Below are 21,109 nucleotides of genomic sequence, written 5' to 3' on the forward strand. Positions count from 1 at the left end.
CCTCCGGAAAGCCGAAAATCAGATGGCCAGCATGGGTATGCGCTCTGGAGCCAACATAGGGCAATGCCTTGTGTGCCCTCAGATATGGCTCCAGCGCGCATATTAGAAACTTCATGGATGAGAAACGAAACATCTTTAAAAAAAACACCAAGAAAGTCCAGTTGCCTCTTGAAAATGGATCTTTGGGACAACCATGACCTGGATAACTGAGAATCTCCATAGATAAGGCCCATGAAATCAACTTCTAGGATAAAAAGCTTTTAACCGCAAGCCACAATTAAAATGACACCTCCTGTTATCAAACTATCCCCAGGGAGAGGATGTCCAGTATCCACAAATGTCAGTTCGATGGCATGATGCCATGAAGAAAATTACATGTTAATATGCAAATGACATAAACAAGTCAAGGCGTAATTTGCATCATGTATATGACAACGGAATTATTCAAATGATGAAAATTGCTGTGGAAATTTGGAGTGTTGCATGCAAAATCTGTTGCATTGAAGGACAGTAAAAAGAGGTTCCATGGAAACATCTTGGGGAAGGGAAGGACTTCAGCAGGCAGCACCAGAGCAAAACTCTGATCTTGTGAGGTTAGAGGTTTTTTTAATCATATTAAATATTTTACGGATTATATTTGTAGTTTTCATGTGTGCCCCACCTCAAAACTGGGGAGGGGAACTTTTGTCACCAATTTTGATTTAAAATCCGAAGGGAGCCCCAGGCAGTGCAAAAAAAAAGGCTTCAGGTGCTTCTGTGCTAGGAAGCATCGAACGGCACTTAATGAATCTCAAACAGGTCTTGACATACAATGTGAATACAGGCGGTCCTTAACTTATGACCACAGTTGGGACTAGACTATCCATTGCTACACACGACGGTACTTAAGTGAGTTGCGCCCAATTTTGTTTCCTTTTTTGCCACAGTTGTTAAATGAATCACTGCTGGTGTTAAGTTAATCGTGTTGTTGTTAAATGAATCCTGCTTCCCCTATTGATTTTAATTGTCTGGAGCCAGCTGGAAGGCCATCGTATGACTCTGGGATACTGCAACCATCATATAAATACATGCTGGTTGCCAAGCGCCTGAATTTTGATATTGTGACAGTGGGGATGCTTAAGTGTGGTTGCAAGTCACTTTTTTCAGTTAACTTTCAACAGTGACTAAATAAATGATGGTTATAAATCAAAAACTACCTGTAGACAAGGACTTGTCTTTCCGTATTAACGGGGGGGGGGGGGAGAACAACAATTTTATGATCTTTTAATAGAAAGTTCACTATCCTTTAGGAATGGCAATCTATATAAGACACATTTACACAAAAGCATATATAGCTCCGCTTTCTGAATTAAATATTTTTTTCCCCTTAAATAGAAAAAAAAAAGTTTCAAACCTACTTTTGGGAGAAGCAGAGCTGGTGGAAGCAATTTGCCGCATGCGACCTCCATGGCAGCTCAGTGCCACAAGCTTGGAAATAATAGCCGTCTTTCCAAACCCCACATTTCCAATGACGACAGTGCCCCTCGTCTCTGTCTGCTTGGGATTCTTCAACTTTTCTTCTATGGTTTGAAACAGCCAGTCTCTTCCGACAAACACAGAGTCTGTTGTTATGCTTGGCACTTCAAACAATAATGGCTTTAGCAAAATATCTTGAGGCTTATATGGGACAAAACGTGCTAAAAGAAGGAAAGACTTTATTAGAAGACAAAGCAATGGAAAAAACGTGCGTTTTTAAAAGAATTTAAATCCTACAGAAACATCTAATTTGCTTTGAAATTCAATAATCTAGTCCAGATATAGTGAGTCGATTTTAAAGGGGTGGGGGGGTGGGAAGCATATTTCTCCATGCTGTCCATTATTCCCACATGACTCCTCCTTCCAGCAGGAGTGCTAAACAAATCAGGAAGTTAGACTCTGTAATGAACACACTAGATTTTTCATCCAAAATGCTCTTAGTTTCAACAATCATGCTCAGTAAGCCTTATCCCTAATTCTCCTGAATAAATGTGTGCTTTAAGACTTAACAGATATGAAGAAGGATTAAGGAAAGGATGGGGATTCGGCATTTATCATTTGAATTAGAAAGAGCAAAGGCAGCAGGACAAGTCACAAATTCTGAGAATACCTAATATGAAGATAGACAGCCCAAGGGAGGTGAGGGGGGTGACAACATGGCAGCAAATCATAAACCCAGATATCAAGCAATAGAAAATGAGCCCTATTAAATGTTGACCTTAAATACTCAGGCATAATGTTCTAGGCCCAGAACTTATTTCTTTGAAAAATACAATATTTAAAAATAAGACATCTTTTGTCTTTCATGACCATAGTCATAGTCTGGAGACCTTCGTATGCTCTGACCTTGATTGTTTAACAGATTAACAGAGTTGGAAGGGACCTTGTAGGTCATGTAGTCCAACGCCCCACCCAAGCAGGAGACCCTATATCATTTCCTGAAGAAGTTTCATTACCAAACTAAGTAACGTTATCAGTGCTTGATGTTAGCCACAAATACACCCTCTGCAGTTTCTACTGGTAGCACGGCCTTCTTAAAAAAAGAATAGCGAGTTTTTAAATCATGGCTTTGGCATAGGTCTTACCTTTGATTTCTTGCTGAACTCTTCCTCCAGCAGTGCTGTGCCAAGGTAAGCGAATTGAAGTCCGCAAAGGAGTATTCCTCTGTCCATCCAAATAGCTCAGATCTTCAAGCTTTGTGGAACTTGTGGCTGTAATGAGAATAGCTCAGGAAGGTAAGAAGAACTAAACAAGGCTGAACAAAAGGATCAAAATACGAGTATACTCTTATATGCCATGTTTCTTTTGGGCCCTGAAATAAACCCTGGCTTATTGGGCTTATTTTGGGGTTATTTTCAGGGAGGTCTTATTTTTTCAATGTGCAAGAGGCGGCAAGTGTGGGGGTGTTCTGCTGCAAGCGGTGGAACCAGTGTGATGAGCCTAGCAGTGTCCCGATAAGGTAACCCGGTGCGGGGCACATGGGGAACCTCTACCCCCACCTCTAGCTTTTTTTTTTTTAATAAAAAGTTTCTTTTTAATTTTCATACAAATAACCACTATTTTATATTATTCAAAATTATGTCAATTCATCTTACCATCAACCCCCCCAAAACTATCATTGGCTCTTCTGCTATCCATAGGATATTTATACCCTATCCATCGCTTTCTTCATCCCCATCCCCAGCTTGATACCTGCGCCTCACCCTCCTCGTACAAGCAGATGGTGGGTGGTGCTTAACTAGGGCTTATTTTTGGGGTAGGGCTTATAGTGGGTGCAAAAATCAGGTTAGGACTTGTTTTGGGGGTAAGTCATATTTTTGGAGAAACATGGTAGCTCCAAAAGAAGGAAACCATACAGTAGTATATTGTTTTTTCAACTTCATGCATGGATTATCAAACCATCCTCAGATAAGACAAGTAAGGACCTTGCATATGCTACCACATATTCTCATAGTGTTGCCGTAATGGACTTGGAAAAAGATGATTTGATGCTATATTAAGTATCACTCTATATTTGGACACTTTTAAGTAGGAAAAGTACAAGGGTTAAATTTTTTTAAAGTGCTACCTGTTAGTTCATTGTTCTTAATTCTACATAAGAAATGGAAGAGGAAGAAAAAAGGGTCAGGATTATAAAGCCATAGTTTGAAGCTATATTCACTCTCAGGAAAATATTCAGCTCTTACTCATACAAAAGGAGATTGTGTCTACTTGACACAAGACAAAGAACGTTTATTTCTTTGAGAAAGAGAAAATGTGAAACTAATATGTTCTCTGGAATTCTTTGGAAAAACTGATATAAGCAAGAAACAACAACAACAACAACAACAACAACCACCAATGCAATGATGTTTGAAATGTTTTCTTGTCAGAACCACACAACTACTTTTGACAGTTTTGTCACTCTGGAAATAGAGCCTTGAACTTTCATGAGTATGAAGTTAATTAAGAGTGAAATCACTACTGTCTATGAATATATCAATCGTAATATTCCACGGCCCTAAATTTTAAGAATTTATTATGCTTCAAGTTGTTGAATTATGAAATATCATATACTCAAGACAGTCCATGTTCTTCTTTTGAAGACATAATGTAACCAGAAATATTTTGTAGTAGGAAATAAATCTGCACATGAAAGTCACTTTTACTATGTATAATTTCCTATTTGTAGAGAAAACATTTTTCAAGCATCCTACTTCTGACCAAATTGCCTGGGTCAAGGCTCCTTTATTTCAATTAAATATATGATTTATGATATGTATTTTTAATATAAAGTAACATTGGAAAGGGTTTAAAACTGATTTAGTTAGGCAGTATCTGACTCCGTTTTAATAGGATGTTTGACATTCAAATTATGTATTAAACTTTCTGCTTTTCTGTATGACAAGATAGCTTTTGAGATGACTTTTGAGTCAATGGATATCCAAAGGAGCAAGAAAGACTTTGTGCAGCATTTAACAATAAACTGTTATTGATTGGGTTCCCAGCCTCACTTTTCCAAAGATAACTAATCATAGCATCTTTTCAAGAGATTGGGAAACAGACTGGTGAACCTCAGAATTAATAGCTACCTCAAAGGATTAATAAGAGGAGGTATATCAAAATAGATGTCAGAATATTCATGAACTGGCAGAGACATGGTAACAAGGTCTGCCAACGAATAGGCATAGCAACTAAGTCAACCAATGAGGACTGTTTGGAAACAGAAACTTAAGCAAGGAGTCTGGCCATGGCTTAGCTCTGTGCTCAGCTCTAAAATGAAATTAGTCTGGTCTTGTCTCTATTAAGCTCTGAACTCTGAACTGAAACCATTCTCTCCTCTGACTGTGTTTTGCCTGAAACTACTACCACATTGGAGAATCCATTATTGGTATTGTACATTTACTCATGTGTTATTATGTATATAAAAAGGTTAATGAATCCCGCTGAATCAGTAATATGTGTGTGATTTCTGCATGTGATTTCTGCAACAAACTCTGACAATAGAGAGTTCTGGTTCACACCACAGACCTTTACCCAAGTCCAGGTTTTTCCTTTTTTGGGAGGGTAGAGAGAAAGATTGCTATACAATAGCACAACCTACAAAGGTACAACTTTCAAGAATCTTGCCTTTTTAGAACCTTTTAAGTTATGCAGCAGAAATTTTAAAAAGCAAACCCATAGTTAACATTTATATATAAATTAGAAGGGAAACCTCAAACATATCCAACTGTAATAAGTGGGCTGTCCAAGGTTGTTGAAACATTTCTCATTTACTGAGCAACCTTTGGGTCACACAAGAGCAGAGACTGGCTAGTAACAATTAGCATCCTGATATTTGTGTGATGTTTTCCAAAAGAGCCAAACTCACTTTAGCCATTGGTAATTTAGTTTAGAGATTTGGATAATTTCCAATATCTTGGAGTAAGGGACTGTCCCTATTTAGCTCTTTTGCATTTAAGCAACATCTATCTGCCTCATTTCTCATCTATTTCTAACTGAAATAACAACAATATATACCCTGGCATAGCTCCAGTTCTCAGTTAAACTGAATAGCAGAATTAATTTTCAAAGAGTTCTGATATATATTGCAATAAAGACAAAATTTCATTAAGAGGTAATGAGATCCTGAGTTTGTTTGCACGTAGGAAGTGAAATCCTTCAACTCTTACAACATATCCATGTACAAGGCTGGGAATTAAGACTTGTATACAAACCAAAAGCTATCTTTAATCTGGAAGATCTTTTAGAAATTATTCTTTCTATTTAAAAACAAACAAACAAACTAGAAATTCTGGAGGTATTTCCAAGGATTTAAGCATCTCTTAGATTTACTAAACATTGCAATTGTCAGGGTTCCAAATTGCTGGCAGCTTCCACCCATCCAGTTCCGGTCAGGTGCAGAGGTGCAAAGACAAAGGATGACCTTGGCTTTCTAGAAAGAATTTTGTTATGGCTACATATCATCTAACTCCATACAACCCCCCCTTCCCATTTTCTCACAATAGAGAATGCATAGTAGAATAATAGAAAGTGTGGCAGGCCAAAGATCCAAAAGCAAAGATGGCTGCAGGCCTGACAGCTATAGAAAAAATAATAAAAACTTTTTAATAACCTCAAAGTCAAAAATAAGAAAGCCGATAAGCAGATCAGAAAAGCAAATGAAGTAAAGTTAACCATGACAACAGTGTTGTTGTTGTTTTATGCATAGCAGAAAACAAGGGCTTGGAAACAGAAGTAAATTAGATTAAAAGAAGAGCTGTCCTATTACTTCTAATTGAAGATCAAGAAACCATGTTTTAACATGAGCTCAATGCATTTAGCAGACAGCTAGATGCTGTTTAAGGGAAGGGATCCACACTGAGACAGCCACCCAGATGAATTATGAGCTTTGTAGTTCCCACAAAGAACACAAGCGGCTGGTCTCAAAGAAGCAACACTACAAACATGCAAGAGGGAGTCCTTGAAACGCAGATACAGCTTCTTTCTTCCCTTCTTTAGACTCGCTATTCAAGGGCAGGCTAAGATCCAGCAGCTCTTATCCATGCCTGGATTGTTCAAGCAGTGACATTTACAATGGAAAAGACACCCCCTTGTCTAAGTGGGCCAATTGCATTAACAGGGAAAAGAACTCCGGGGCACTCGTCTGCACTTGCGGAGCCACTTCAAGCTGGAAAGAAAATTGGAAAGCAGGGATCCATGGAAATGGGCCTCTGCGGGAAACTGGGGGAGAGGAAGGTGGTCCATCGGGGATCCAAATATCTCTACGGTATTATAGAAGATGCAAGGCCACGTCTGACTGATTCATTCGGCTGATAAAAAGCATTTTAAAAAAGCAACCCCCAATAGGAAAGCGCCGATAACTTTACAGAACGCAGTGAAGCAAGAGTTCTTAAACTTTGCGATATTGGGATAGTCTCTAAAATGGTAAATGTGTGTGCCTGGTCTCTCCTTGAAAAACACTATGTCAGGCCTGGAAGCCATCTTTTGCATTGGGCCTTCAGGCCTGCCTCATTTTCTACTGTGGGAAAATGGGAGGGGGGATTATGTGGAGTATGGGAAATATATAGTCAAAATAACATTCCTTTCTCAGAGAGTCAAGGACATTTTGCCCTGCACCTGGAGTGGTGTGACTGAGAGGCATCTTCAGTTGTGACGATGCCTGTTTGGACCATGTGATGGACCTGTGCAGGGACTTGAACTTTCATTTGGGTGGGGAAAACCTGGAAACTTTCAGGTTCAGGTTTTCCCAGATGAGCCAATATGACATCTGTAATAAAATGCAACTTTGAGGAAACTCAAGCCTCGGAGTCTTCTTTCGTTGGGGGTGTTACTTGGAACCCTGACACACTAAACATTAACTAACTGAATAAAATTGCTGTGATTGGCACCTGGTTTTGACAAATGTTTCGATCCATGGGTTTAGTCCTCTCCCAAAAGTTGCTTCAGGTTTTTTACACACACACACACACACACACACACACACACACACACACACCTACCTATGCCTAGATAAGCCCACTGCAGGTTTGCCCAAACAAAACAGAAAAGAGTTTCCACAACTTTGCCTACAGAGACCGATCTGCTTTTAAAAAATCAGTTTTTAAAAATTGTTCCTCAATTTGAAAGTGACCACTTCCCTTTCTTTTTATGTTTAAAATGTATTGCTCTGCAGCCTCTTGCAGAGGATTTATAATAGTTATATAAATTTGCAACGGGAAGATTATTATGCCATATTAAGCATTTCCAAAGCTGGACAAGGTTATAATGCAGCAACTAACTATCCTTAGAGCAAATTCAGGATATAGTTCTTTCTTTTATGTGCAGAGTCCTGAATTAATCTTTAAGAGCCCTGTGAGAAGATGCAAAGAAATACTGTAAGCTGCTGGTGTAGTATGCCTGCGGGCTCCCAGCCCTGGGCTACCGGGTGCCAGTGCAATCACACTGTTTTTGATGTGGTAGAATAGCAAACAGCTTACTCTCTTGAAAACCCTACCTCTCCAATCTCTCTGCTCGGTGGGGGAGGGAAAGGGTCAAGCAAAGGAGAGATTGTCACAGAAAATCCTTGCTTTTTTTCTCCCCCACACCCAGTACTGTTAGAGTGCAGTACTGGCAGGCTACTTCTGTTGATTGCGGGCTGCCTGCAATTTGGCAGTTCAAATCCCACCAGGCTCAAGGTTGACTCAGCCTTCCATCTTTCCAAGGTGGGTAAAATGAGGATCCAGATTGTTGGGGGCAATATGCTGACTTTGTAAGCCGCTAGGGAGTGCTAGAAAGCACTATAAAGCGGTATATAAGTCTAAGTGCTATTGCTATTTCATAGCAACCTCATCAGAAAAGCAAGGCATGCCATTGGGTGACCAGTTATTACCCATTTGCTTAATATACTTCTAGCAATGTGGAACAGGCTCTTCTCAGTAAGACAACAATCCTGTCCATCCATCCTATGACGACTATATTTTTAACCAAGAATGAACTACACGAGCCATAAATATAGGGCTGAGGAATTGGAACTATTTAGCCTTCACAAAAGAATTTCATGTAAAAATAAAGATAGGCAGGGACTACCACCATTTGACTTAAAACTTAAGAGAAACAAAGAGAAGATAATTCAGCAGGAATGCACTTGACTTTATTTTAAAGTACTTTCATACAGGACAAATTTCTCTTCTCCATCAAGGGGATACGAACTTCTGTGCCCTGACTAGAATCCTAAAAAACTGCATAGGTGGCTTTTGCAAGAACTATTACAAAAGTCAGAATATTCTATAAACAGAGTTATGGTTTATGTTGTACTTCTAAAAATTCCTGTTGTTGAACTCTGCCTCTGTCTGCCCATTAGCTAAAGAAGGTATCTAAATTTACAAGAACTGGCTGATGTGAATACAAGGGCAACATTAAAAGGAAAATGTTTTCACTTCAGCAGAACAAAATATGGAAAGCAATCAACATTAACTGTTCAGTTCTTCCTTACCTGCAACAGAATTCGGTCGAGGCATTCCTAACGAGCCGCAGTTTTGAATATAGGTAATGGGGCCATCTCCAGAAGATGCTTCCACTTTTGACAAACTTTCTGAGGAACCTGTTGTCTCCTCTTCTGCAACTGGTGAACAATTATCCGTCCTTCGGTCAATAATTCCTTGGTGTACACCAGATCTGAGATTTCCTTCTTTAGACCATTCTAAACTTGATCCACTCCGGTCGTCATTTTCAGATGAACTTGTTACTGTCCCTAAAAACCCAACAAACACAAATCCATAAAAATACACTCCTCCTGGGTAATAGTGGTACAGTTTTGGTTACACCCACACAATCATGGGAAAGTTTGAATTGACATAAGGAGAAATGATAGTTATGTGACCCATCTGGCAAATCTACAAGTTCTTTCATGCCATTTTAAATTATAACCCTTGGGAAAATATAGGATAGTCGCTGTAAATGTTCTTAGTTTTGACTATATATACTGTACGCTTCTTAACATTCAAGAAAATATGCCATGAAAACTACTATCATTTAATTGCGATGACTAACAACTCAAGCACTATAAAAAAATCTAAAACTTTGAAGAGAGCCTTATAGTATGCTTCCATGTGACAGAATTATTAAATGTTTTGATTTTTTAAAAAATTGGTCTTTTGATATATTATGAAAGAAAACTCCCTCCTGATTTTCTAATTGAAAGAAGAGGTTTTCCACTCAAGTCTGAAACCTTGAAAAGAAGGCATCTTGCCAAATGCCCCCCCCCCCCCGCTCCCCTCCTTTTGGCCACTAGCCCAGACCTTTCTCTTCTTTAGCTCACTGGAAAAGACGAAATTCTGCCTTTACTTTTTTTTTTATGTCAGTGGAGGCACAGACAATTTCAACTAACGCAATAAAACACCAAAAAGAGAAGGAAAGCTATCTGAGCCAGTAAAAAGTGTGGGAGGAGGAGGAGGGGAAGGTAGCCTTCCACTCAAAGGAGCTACTGGCCCAGAATAACGTAGCAGGAATGGAAACAGAATAGAAGCCGACTTAAGTGGCATAGAAGAACAACTATTTTCATGGTTGAGCAAAACTTGCCCTCCCTCCACAAGAAAACCTTACAAAAGCCATACTTATTAAACTGTGTACCGAATGAACATTAATGCTAGTAATATATTTGCACACATAAACCTAAAAAAAAAGGCCTGGTAGGTTTGAAAAATGGAGTCTGCTTTCCTTATCAAATAAATGCAGAATAAGTAGATTTATAAGGAACTCATGAAACATTTCATTATTAGCTTTTCATTCTTTTAATGCTGTGAAGTGACCCGAGGGTTGTATGAATGAAAAGATGGGAAATAAACTAAACAGATAAATGCAAACAGAAGAACTTAGTCCATCATTTTCAGTCCATTTTAAAATTTCTCTTTCAAAAACCACTACTGTATTTCAATATTTGCTGGGAAGTATGTCTGACAGACTGATGCATCTTATGTATTTTTGTAACAGCACTAAGAATAAATGATATGAACTTATGTACATTGAGACAGATCCTTGCTGTCCCAACTATTTTTCCTTGGCTTTCTTCCAGATTTCCTAAAGCTTTCAGTTTAGTTCAGATCTCTATAGCTTACTTTGTGTTCATTTTACATTCCCAATTTTAAACTAAGCATGCAAACCATTCCTTAGTATAAAAATTCCTCTGCTTCCACATCTTAAAAATAAGCAACATTGTCTTATTTCTTGGAAGACAAGCAGCATTTTACCAGTGCCCATTGTTTGCCTTCACTACCATTCTGAACTCCAAGCCTGACCTTGCCACAGCAACTTCAAAGTAAAACAGCTAAATGCTTTGCGCACTGCCACTTCCCAGGGAAATATATAGCTTCACAAAAATTGTAAGAAATCTTATTTGTATTTATTTATTTATCAAATTTATGTAGCTGCTCATTTCACAGAAAGCAACTCTTAGGCATCCAGCTTGCACATTTACTTCAGATTTTTTTCGAATTTTATACAGACCAGTGTTGTTTTTTTCAGTATAAGAAAACCAATTTTCCAGGCAATTAAACCTGGCATGGTAACTTCCAATTAACATAGACATCACGGTGGGGATGAGCCTTTTGCTGAGCAATAGAGCACTAGGTCATTCATAGGCACAATATATGCACAATTATTTCCATATTTTAGACAGGACTTCCTCAACCTTTCAGGCTTTGTGGACCGGTGGGGGGGTTGGGGGAAGAGGGAATGGTTCTGGACAACTGGCTAGCAAGCATGTGTACACGCACAGCTCCATTTACACGAGCTGTGTGCACATGCGTCCACTGCTCACACAAATACAGTGTGCATTCACACACTTGTCTGCTGCTCACGCAAATGGGGATGTGCAATACGTGCTTGTTCGTTTGCCTGTTTCCGCAGTCCAGTTGCAAACAATTCACGGCCCACTAGTGGGCCACAGCCCAGAGGTTGGGACCCCCTGTTTAAGACTTCTGTTTAGAGAGGTACATTATTGGTTGCTTTAGATTAGTAATGACTGGACAATGGCTGGCAGCAGATGTCCAAGATTTTGCACACAAGCCTTGACTATACCTCGGTAGTACTATTGAACCATTCACCCATCATCCCCACAACTCAAGATACCACAAATCCTCTGCACTGTGCTACACTAACATGTTTGTGAATATAAGTATAAACAGTTCATTTAGTGGCTGTTCAAAATTACAACGGCATTGAAAAATGTGACTTATTACCGTTTTTCACGCTTACCGTTGCAGCAACCCCATGGTCACATGATCAAAATTCAGGTGCTTGGAAACAGACTATGCCGTTCGCAGTTCCCAGGGTCATGTGACCTCCTTTTCTAATCTTCTAACATAATCCTCAATTATTACCTAAAATTTCCTTTGCTAAGCAGGACATTTGTTAAGTGAGTTTTACCCCATTTTACAATCTTTCTTGCCACAGCTGTTAAGTGAGTCATTCTAATTGTAAAGTTAGTAACACAGTTGTTTGGTGAATCTGGCTTCCCCATCGACTTTGCTTGTCAGAAGGTTGTCCTTGCATTCTAGATGGGATTCAGGGATAATATCAACTTTGAAGATACTTTAACAAGATCATAGTAGTACTATGAAGAAAGGACTTTGAAATTCATAAATCTATAAACTATTATGCCATAGGAACATTATCTGTTTCTACGGAAAGAAACTACAATCTTCCCCATCCAAAATATTCCTCTGAAAACCACAGTCTTGTAATAAATGAAGTCATGTTTTCAACCCCTTCTAGCCCAATAAGAGTTGAAAATAAATAGAACACAATTACCGTATTTTCACCCATATAACCCGCCCACGCAAATAACCCGCCCACGCATATAACCCGCGGGTTTTCCGGATCGTGTAAAATATCTTCCGTATACCCCGCCCACGCATATAACCCGCCCACTCATATAACCCGCGACGAGTAAGAGAGAAGGGAAACAGCTGAGATGGGGGGGGAAGAAACGGAGAAACAAGCCTGCGCAAGCTGGGGAAGAGGAAAGGAACGGAGGAGAAGGAAACAGCTGAGATCGGGGTGGGGGAAGAAACGGAGAAACAAGCCTGCGCAAGCTGGGGAAGAGGAAAGGAACGGAGGAGAAGGAAACAGCTGAGATCGGGGTGGGGGAAGAAACGGAGAAACAAGCCTGCGCAAGCTGGGGAAGAGGAAAGGAACGGAGGAGAAGGAAACAGCTGAGATCGGGGTGGGGGAAGAAACGGAGAAACAAGCCTGTGCAAGCCTCCGATCGTGTAAAATATCTTCCGTATACCCCGCCCACGCATATAACCCGCAGGGGGGCGCTGTGCATGTAAAAACCGCATATAACCCGCGGGTTATATGGGTGAAAATACGGTACATACCTAAAAAAATATTCAAAGGAATTCCAGAGAATGACATAGTATTGAATGAAAGATCACTCTACATTTTTTTTTAAAAAAGAAGAAATTGGAGTCACACGCTATCAGGAATTAAGGTAAGAGAGCTTCAGATCCATTTTTTTGCAGCAGATAGCCTTTGCAGATACACACAAAAAGCAAGCTACAGAAGAGACAGCCAGAAGTGACTGCACTATCAGGAATTAAACTGCTTACCTATAATTCCACTGTCCTTGCTTTCCAACGTGGAGCTTGGGCTGCTAATGGTCCCACAGGGACTACTTTTGTTGGCCGCTGTTTTGTCAGCACAGCTATTCAGAGTAGAGCAGGGACTATCGGTGCTAGGCGACGTAGTGCTGCTTGTTAGTGTAGAACAAGGACTGACTCCTTGACTAGCTACTGTGCACTAAAAAAAATGAATGAAACAAGGAATTAACAAACACAGCACAGATCAATCCACAAAGAGAACAGTTCATATTCAGCAGAAAAAAAGAAAAAAAAAACACAAAACCCTGCACAGACATACAAAGTTCCCCTGGATGTTTCTCAGAATGATCTATTGAACATTTTTCAGGGAGTTAGTACAGCCATGACCACAATAAGAAATTAAATCAACTTATGGACCTTTGATACTCTAGGTCAGAACTGTGCAGGAGTTTCTGAAATACTGGTGAAAAATCATCTTGCTAAAAGCCAACAATACCAAACCCAGCTATTGGGCTTTCAGAAGGAAGGTGAAATGCAGATTATATTTCATTAGTTTTTTAAACAAAGAACCCCCTTCTCCCCCTCCCCCCCCAAAAATCCCAGAGCTATATAGAAGACCTTATTTAAAACTATTTGGTCATATAACCAACGGTGGGTTTCACATTTTGTTACCACCGGTTCACCCCACCAATGTCCACTCGCTTCACGCATGCTCCCAGCCTTCTGCGCAGGTGCTTTGCTCTCTTGCGTGCCTTCCGTGCAAGTGCCCAGCCTCAAAAATGTGCCTAAATATGATGGCATAGAGCTGGGGTGGGCCCACTTACAATTTCTGCTACCAGTTCAGGCGAACCAGTTCGAACTAGCTGAATATCACCTCTGGTCATAACTGATTATAATTTAGAATGAAGCAGATTAATAAACCACATATTCTTTTAGACAGAGATTCCATTCTTTAAACATTTTGTAGAAGATTTTTCTGTATCATGCTAAATGATAAAATTTGTCGAATTGAAAAACCTTTAATTCAATATATAGAGTGTTCATTTGCAAAATAACTACGCATGTTGCACTGTAAGAAAAAAATAATAATCTCCATTTGCATCATGATTCAAAACTGACTTCCAAATGTCAAACAAAAATTGTATAGACTTAATTTTTCTGCCAGGAGAGAATTTCATTTAGCTTTTCTCCACAGATCCAGCAAGTCAAGTACCATAACCTGCATCACTGTGGCCTTAGAGAAGAAAAGGGTAAGAACTAAATATTTTTAAAAATATTTTCTAGGTCAAGTAGTTTGAATCATCTGAATTAAAAAGCAATTATTCAATAGTATTTTAATCATTCTATGTGGTGTATCTTAAAAGTAGTGTTTCTGTAGAAAAAGCAAAGAAAATTACCAATAAATATACCACTTACGTATTACTGGTAGACTCCAATTGATTCCAACATTTCTGTTGCCAAGTTAGACACTTAAAGTGACTTTCCAACTTTTTAGCCAGTTGTTAAGCGAATCACTGCAGTTGTTAAGTTAGTGACACAATTGTTAAATGCATCTGGCCATTGACTTTGCTTGTCAAAAGGGGATCACATGACCATGGGACACTGCAACCGTCATAAATATGAGTCAGTTGCCAAGCATCTGATTTTTGATCACATGTCCACATGGATGTTGCAATTGTTGTAGGTATGAAAAACAGTCATAGATTACTTTTTCCAATGCTGTTGTAACTTGAACAGTCAATGTGTTAAATTGAGGAATACCTAAAGTCATTTGTATGACACATTTATATGTATGACACATTTATATTTTGAAAGCAAAAAATATGTAGCATCTTAGATTGAGACTATTTTCCATTCGCGTACCATAGTTTCATGTTTTTCTTCTGTGGAGATATGGGCAGAAGTTGGGAGACCTTCTCCCAATAAAAACCCAAGTCTTGTCATCAGTTCCTGAGCTGCTGGAGAACAGCTTGATTCCTTCTCCGACTTTGCTTCTGTTCAAAAAAGGTAATTTCAAAGAGAATGAAAAAAAAATAATGTTTACATTCACTTCAAATGATTGTGGCTTCCGACACAAAGGCAGATAATAAAATTTAAACAAATTATTATCAACACATTTTATTTTGCCATATTCTAACAAAATTCTATTTAAAAAGCACCTTTAATGTCTATTTATTAAATGGAACTCCCTATGTAAAGAGCGATCTTAGCACACTTTTAACTTCTGAAACTGAAGAATTAAACAAGATGTAAATACTAGCTCTGCAATCTAGAACTAAATTATTTCAGTTTTGCATCCAACATGAGTTTTTAGAGTATAAAGAATGCCTTTTCTCTCACACAGATAAGTAGAATGTGAAGATGCTATTTTTTTCCATGGACTAAAACAAAAAATGCACAGAATATATGTGGTCATATATGAGCCTCTTTTATGTATGTGTGTGCCCGTGTGTGTCTGCACACCTATATCTATATTCTTATGGAAACTGACAGCAATTTCTAAAATGGTTCAGACTGGGAGATGACCAAAAAAGCTCAATGTGATTTTTTTCCAGGCCCTTCTATGCTAACAAAGCAAACCTATGAAATTGTCTACCAGTGTAATATGGTAATTCCTCATGACTGATCATATGAAACAATTCAGTTAGCAGCTATGCTACCAACCAAAATACCTTCAGGCTTCCTGGATGTTATACTGCTATATTTCATTGTTTGCTTTGCTAAGTTTCTGTTAAATAAATATATTTAACAAATAAATTTGTTTTATGTTTTAAATTGCACCAAGAATTCCATGAATGAACAAGCAAAATTGTTTTAGAAGCACATGGCCTTTTTCATTCTTGCAATTAGACAATCTTCTGGCATATTAATCCTCCGATACACAAAACAAATAATCAGAAAATTAATCAGTGGAACGACTTGCCTCCAGAAGTTGTGGGTCCTCCAACACTGGAGATTGGACAACCACTTGATTGAAATGGTACATGTAGGGTTTCCTGCTTAAGTAGGGGTTGGACTAGAAGGCCTCCAAGGACTTTTCCAACTGTTAAATAGATTCAACAGCTGGAAAGGAGGTATTTAAATTGAAGAAATATCCTCACCATTGGCTGATACCATAATCCACTTTCTTCAGTTGTACTATTATTTTATATGAAGGTATATAGAAATTCCAGCCATGATAGTGAACCTATGGCACGCGTGCCACAAGTGGCACACAAAGGACTCTCTGTGGGCATGCGTACCATCACCAGCTGCTCTTCCGGGTTCCATTGTCCATGTGCACCAGCCAGCTAGTCCATCACAAATGTGTGTGGTGGCCAGCTGCTCCTCCTGGTTCCATTGCGCGCGCACGCTGGCCAGCTGGTCCATTGTGAATGTATGCAGTGGCCAGATGGTCTTCACATGAAGACCAGCTGCCTGGTGCGCATGTGCACATCAGACCCAAAAGAGAACAGCCTGTTGTCGCACACATTCACAACGGACCAGCATGCGTGCCGGAACCAGAAGAGCAGCTGGTTGATACGCACATTTACACTGGCCAGCTGCTCTCTTCCGGGTTCTGGTGCTCCAGTGTGGGAGGGTGCTCCAGTTTCGGCACTCAGGCCGAAAAGGTTAGCCATCACTGGCCTACAGTAGCGAGATAGGCAGCAAATATATTTAACAAATAATAAGTGATGTGCTAAAAAGTAAAACAATCTTAATAACAATAAGATTTTAAATGATGTCCATTTACAGGACATTCTAAAGCAAGGATCCACATGCTTCAGCTTTACTTGACAATCCATTTTCTTATGAGAAAAAAAAATCTATGATCAGCCAGCCACATCGCCAAAGACCTTTTCATCAGCTACAGAAGTTAAGGGAATCTTCATGTCCAAACACAGTTAATTCTGAATACCAGATGCTCAAGACAAGAAAGGGGAATGCTGTTGTCATCATATAACCCTTGTATATGTACACAGACCTAGCAGCTGTTTGTTGTTGGAATCGTGATATATGACATCGAGACAAAAAAACTACTTAAAGCAGCAACCTGAGTACAAGAAAAAGATAATGTTTAATCCACACAACGCATAATTCCTATGACCACATTTGTGCTGTTATCACTGTGGTTGACATTACAAAAAAGGAAATTTGTGAATCAGGGATTCAAATAACTTGCTCAAACCCATATTCTGGGAAGTCAACATCACATTGACTAAGTTTACTCAACCCACTAAAACACAGTTTTGTTTATTCTCCTTTATTGGTACAGTTTGTTTAATCAGGTCTTTTCAATAACTACGGTAGCTAGTTTCGCGTATCATATCAAAACAAAACAAGACAAACTTAATGTATTGTGAACAAATGAAACACTTTGTCTTATTCTCGAATGTATTCGTTTTTCTTTCAACCTTTTTTTTTAACCTTACTTCACGTAGTCTTTTCATGGTTGAATGTTTTGTGAAAAGTACAGGATGAAGGGCTAATCTAGAATTGAAGATATTTGGTGGATGAAATGTATACATTTTAAAAGCCTTCTTTTTACAATTTATGATGCTGCCAGGGCTTTCCTAACAACAGAAAACCCAGTTTAATTACTGATTAGAGACAAATCAAATCTCTCTGAATGCCATTCAATCCTATATTAAGTCATTTATCCCACCTATTAAACTTGCCAAAGATTCAAGATGCTTAAATCAAAATATTGCAATTTAATTATCACTTGCCCATAATTTGAGCCAAACCACCTTCACTCAAACCAGTACCACAATCCTTTACTTAGCAGATTTCACAAGCATAATACTTCTGGGACAATGAGACAAACTTTCTCCCAAATCAGAATCAGCCTTTCCTAGCTAAAATAAACAAATTGAGTAGATAGACATTAGAAAAAACACCTAACAAAGACTTGTTTGAATCTGATCTGAGAATATTTTTATAATATAATGAAAGTTAAAATATATAATCTTACCATGTCTGTGAGCTATGCCATGGCATTCATATAATGCCTGCTATGCCAAAAATCTTACTTCGCAATGGCTTTGCTATCTTAGCTATTTGAGTCCATTCATGAAGGTCCTTTCTCAAAAACCTGTAATTCCTACAGCAATCTTTACAGGATTATAAACAATGCAATAAACTAATCTGTGCATCTGTGATGTCTATGATTTCTCCTACCTAGTTTATTAAATATTAGACCTTATTTTATTTTTTGTCCTAATGTTATTTTTAATATACGGTATTAAATATAAATAATACATACAGACTAGTGATTGTGTGGCATCCTGTCATGTGGAACTGATAAGAATGGAGATTGAAATCAACTAACTAGCAAAATCAATGCGTTTCTTCAGGTTTATATGATGTTCTTTAGTCCCTTTTCTGGATTACAAGCCCTAGCTAGGTCTTCTCTGCTGAATAAACAGAACTAGTAATAAATATGGCATTGGAGATGGCAGAAGAATTTTTATGCACAATTAACTACAATGTTTCGTCTACAAAAAAGACCTCACTTTGCCAATCCTTCCCAGCCACTGCATGCACACCTCATAGAATAAAAGAATGAGCATAGAGTTTTAAAGGAAAAATACTCAAAATCAATACATTATAACCATCAAACATTTTAGGCTTGACATCTATGACAGCATTAATATACATAAAACTACCATTGGAAATTATAATGGTAAATGGTTTTAGCGCTCCATTAATTTCCTCAATCTAGGGGAAAAACTGGAGGCATAAACACTACATTTTAGAAACTAGCTTTGCTAAACCCAAAGGAGAATCAAGGCCATAGTAGATTTCTCACTAAAGAAAGGAAGGGAGAAGGTGTGAGATGTGGGGGAACAGGCAGGCAAAGCTTTCAATTCTGCCAGAAAAATCTATGCCTCAAATAGCAAGAGATTTTGAGAGTTCAAGCTCAAGAAAAACAAGGAGATAATTTACTTAACTAGATGCTATATACTGATTTTGCTGATGTCAACCAGGCTGTAAATCTAAAATATAATGCTGAAGAAGAAATTCTTATTATATTACAAATACTTATGGAACATTTGATTGTAATTTCTCACTGACATTCACTGAAACTGCACTCTGTTATGCCGTGGTCAAATTTAATGAACATGGAACTTTTCAAGAATACCAATTAACTCCAGGGTCAGCCTGTTACTAGTCTTGCTGACACAGTCATCTATTGTTATTGCTGTCTGATTTAGCAAGCTTTTCATTGCTGTGGCAAGGCACATCGCTATAACATGGCATAAGTGGAACACTCTGATTTGGGGGGGGGGGACCCTGAAAGCAAGTTCAGAAACTAACTCTAAGCAGGCCTCTCACATTAAATGTGACACCCCCTCCCACAACCATTGGACTAAATTTCACTTGAAGACCAGGTGCACATCATCATTACAGAATGTCAAGCAACCAAATACAATCATACATTCACCAATGCAAGGTCTGTAAAAAGTTCGTCCCCATTTCCCTTTCAAGGCAACGTCCAGCCATTCAGTTAAAAAAATGAAACAATTCCAAATATACAGGCTTACCATTCTGGTTAGGTTCTGTTGGCTCCAACACTTTTCTCATTGGAACGACAACTGTATCTGCAGGTATGCGAGGACTTTCCACATACTTGGGCTTCCTAACCGGACCTGAAATGGGAAATACTTACTATATTACCTTTTGTAATTTTTTTTCCCAAAAAGCAATACAGATTTCCAGAAGACATCATCAGAATACACTAAAAGCAGACGTTCATCATGCAACTACTCTCCTCCACATATACTATATAGTGATTACAGTAATCTCTCTCGTACTTCCAACTTGTGCAGTCTGTTGTCAGGAGGAAAAGCAGCAACAGCAAGCTGTATTTAGGCTCACTTTTTGGAATGTAAACTCTTCTGTAGAACAAAAGCAGATTCCTAGCTGTGATGCCCCTGAAGCAGCCGCCAGCATATGTAAAGAGAGTGGCTATGTCATGATCAAAAGCCACACAAGCATCAGCACTGGCCTCTGGAGGCCAAATCCCTATTTTTCACTTCAATTGGAAGATAACCCTTGTTTACAAGAATAATCTTTGAAATTGGGAGGCAATGATTACAAAGGCAGCTTGCAGCATCAGCCCTCTTAATACCCCGGTCTATAGCTTTATATTACTGAGTACTGTATTTTTGGCCAAGTCAATGACGCATACAGGTCAGCGATGAGAGAAATAAAAGAGAGGGTGGGGGGAAATATCCATTTGGCAGCTCTCTCAATATTTTCATTTAAAAAAAGACCTACAGCCATTTGCCCACGGATAGCTACATTAAGCCAAAGCATATTCAGTATTTCACAAGCTTGTCTTTTTCACTTGGGTCAATTCATCAAACAGATTTCATCAAGTGTAAAAGAAAAAAGAAGGACTAAGTACTTTCATTAGGGTATTTAAATTATTAATGACACTGTACTCTACCAAATGCAACAATTGCTGGAAACATTCAGGGAACAATAGAATGTGTAGTCACAATGAAAATACTGCCATCTAAAGTTTCTTTGGAGGAAGGCTTTCAGTACTCAGGCAATAGCTTTAATTTGGACTGTTTTATGTTCTCACTGCAATCTGTCATCCTATCCCCCCACCCCACCCCCATAATTGGACTACTATTAGAAGTAAGCACTCCACAGCACCACCGACAGCTGCCATCCCCATTGCATTTTCATTGCTGCAGCCAATCACAATTTGTACTATTGCCATTAACTGAAACAGCACTCATGAAGAAATGCCACATACTGCAGCCACCAATAGCCATCAATTCATCAAAGCTTTCAGGTGCAGCTCATGCCATTGTACATGAATGGTATACAGGTAATCCTCAACTTACAACAGTTCATTTATTGGCCATTCAAAATTACATAAGGTAAAGGTTCCCCTCCCACATATGTGCTAGTTGTTCCCGATCCTAGGGGTGGTGCTCATCTCCGTTTCAAAGCTGAAGAGACAGCGCTGTCCGAAGACATCTCCTTAGTCATGTGGCCGGCATGACTAAATGCCAAAGGCGCAAGGAATGTTA

The 21,109-nt window shown here is 38.8% G+C and overlaps 1 protein-coding gene across 4 annotated transcripts in view; it reads right to left on the reverse strand.

Annotated features, from left to right (window-relative positions):
* The window catches only part of TANC1 (tetratricopeptide repeat, ankyrin repeat and coiled-coil containing 1), a 158,451-nt gene that overhangs the window by 44,418 nt on the left and 92,924 nt on the right, over positions 1 to 21,109 (reverse strand). For all 4 annotated transcript variants that reach the window (XM_032210996.1, XM_032210987.1, XM_032210978.1 and 1 more), the window contains 6 exons: positions 19,604 to 19,708; positions 14,940 to 15,070; positions 13,086 to 13,275; positions 8,969 to 9,226; positions 2,601 to 2,726; positions 1,398 to 1,676 (listed from right to left, as the gene is read on the reverse strand). In XM_032210996.1, the coding sequence (XP_032066887.1) occupies positions 1,398 to 1,676; positions 2,601 to 2,726; positions 8,969 to 9,226; positions 13,086 to 13,275; positions 14,940 to 15,070; positions 19,604 to 19,643 (1,024 nt within the window). In that variant the 5' untranslated portion in view covers positions 19,644 to 19,708. The remainder of the gene's footprint in view (positions 1 to 1,397; positions 1,677 to 2,600; positions 2,727 to 8,968; positions 9,227 to 13,085; positions 13,276 to 14,939; positions 15,071 to 19,603; positions 19,709 to 21,109) is intronic.

Source organism: Thamnophis elegans, chromosome 1, assembly GCF_009769535.1.
Source record: "Thamnophis elegans isolate rThaEle1 chromosome 1, rThaEle1.pri, whole genome shotgun sequence".
In the NCBI taxonomy this organism is placed as follows: Eukaryota; Metazoa; Chordata; class Lepidosauria; order Squamata; family Colubridae; genus Thamnophis; species Thamnophis elegans.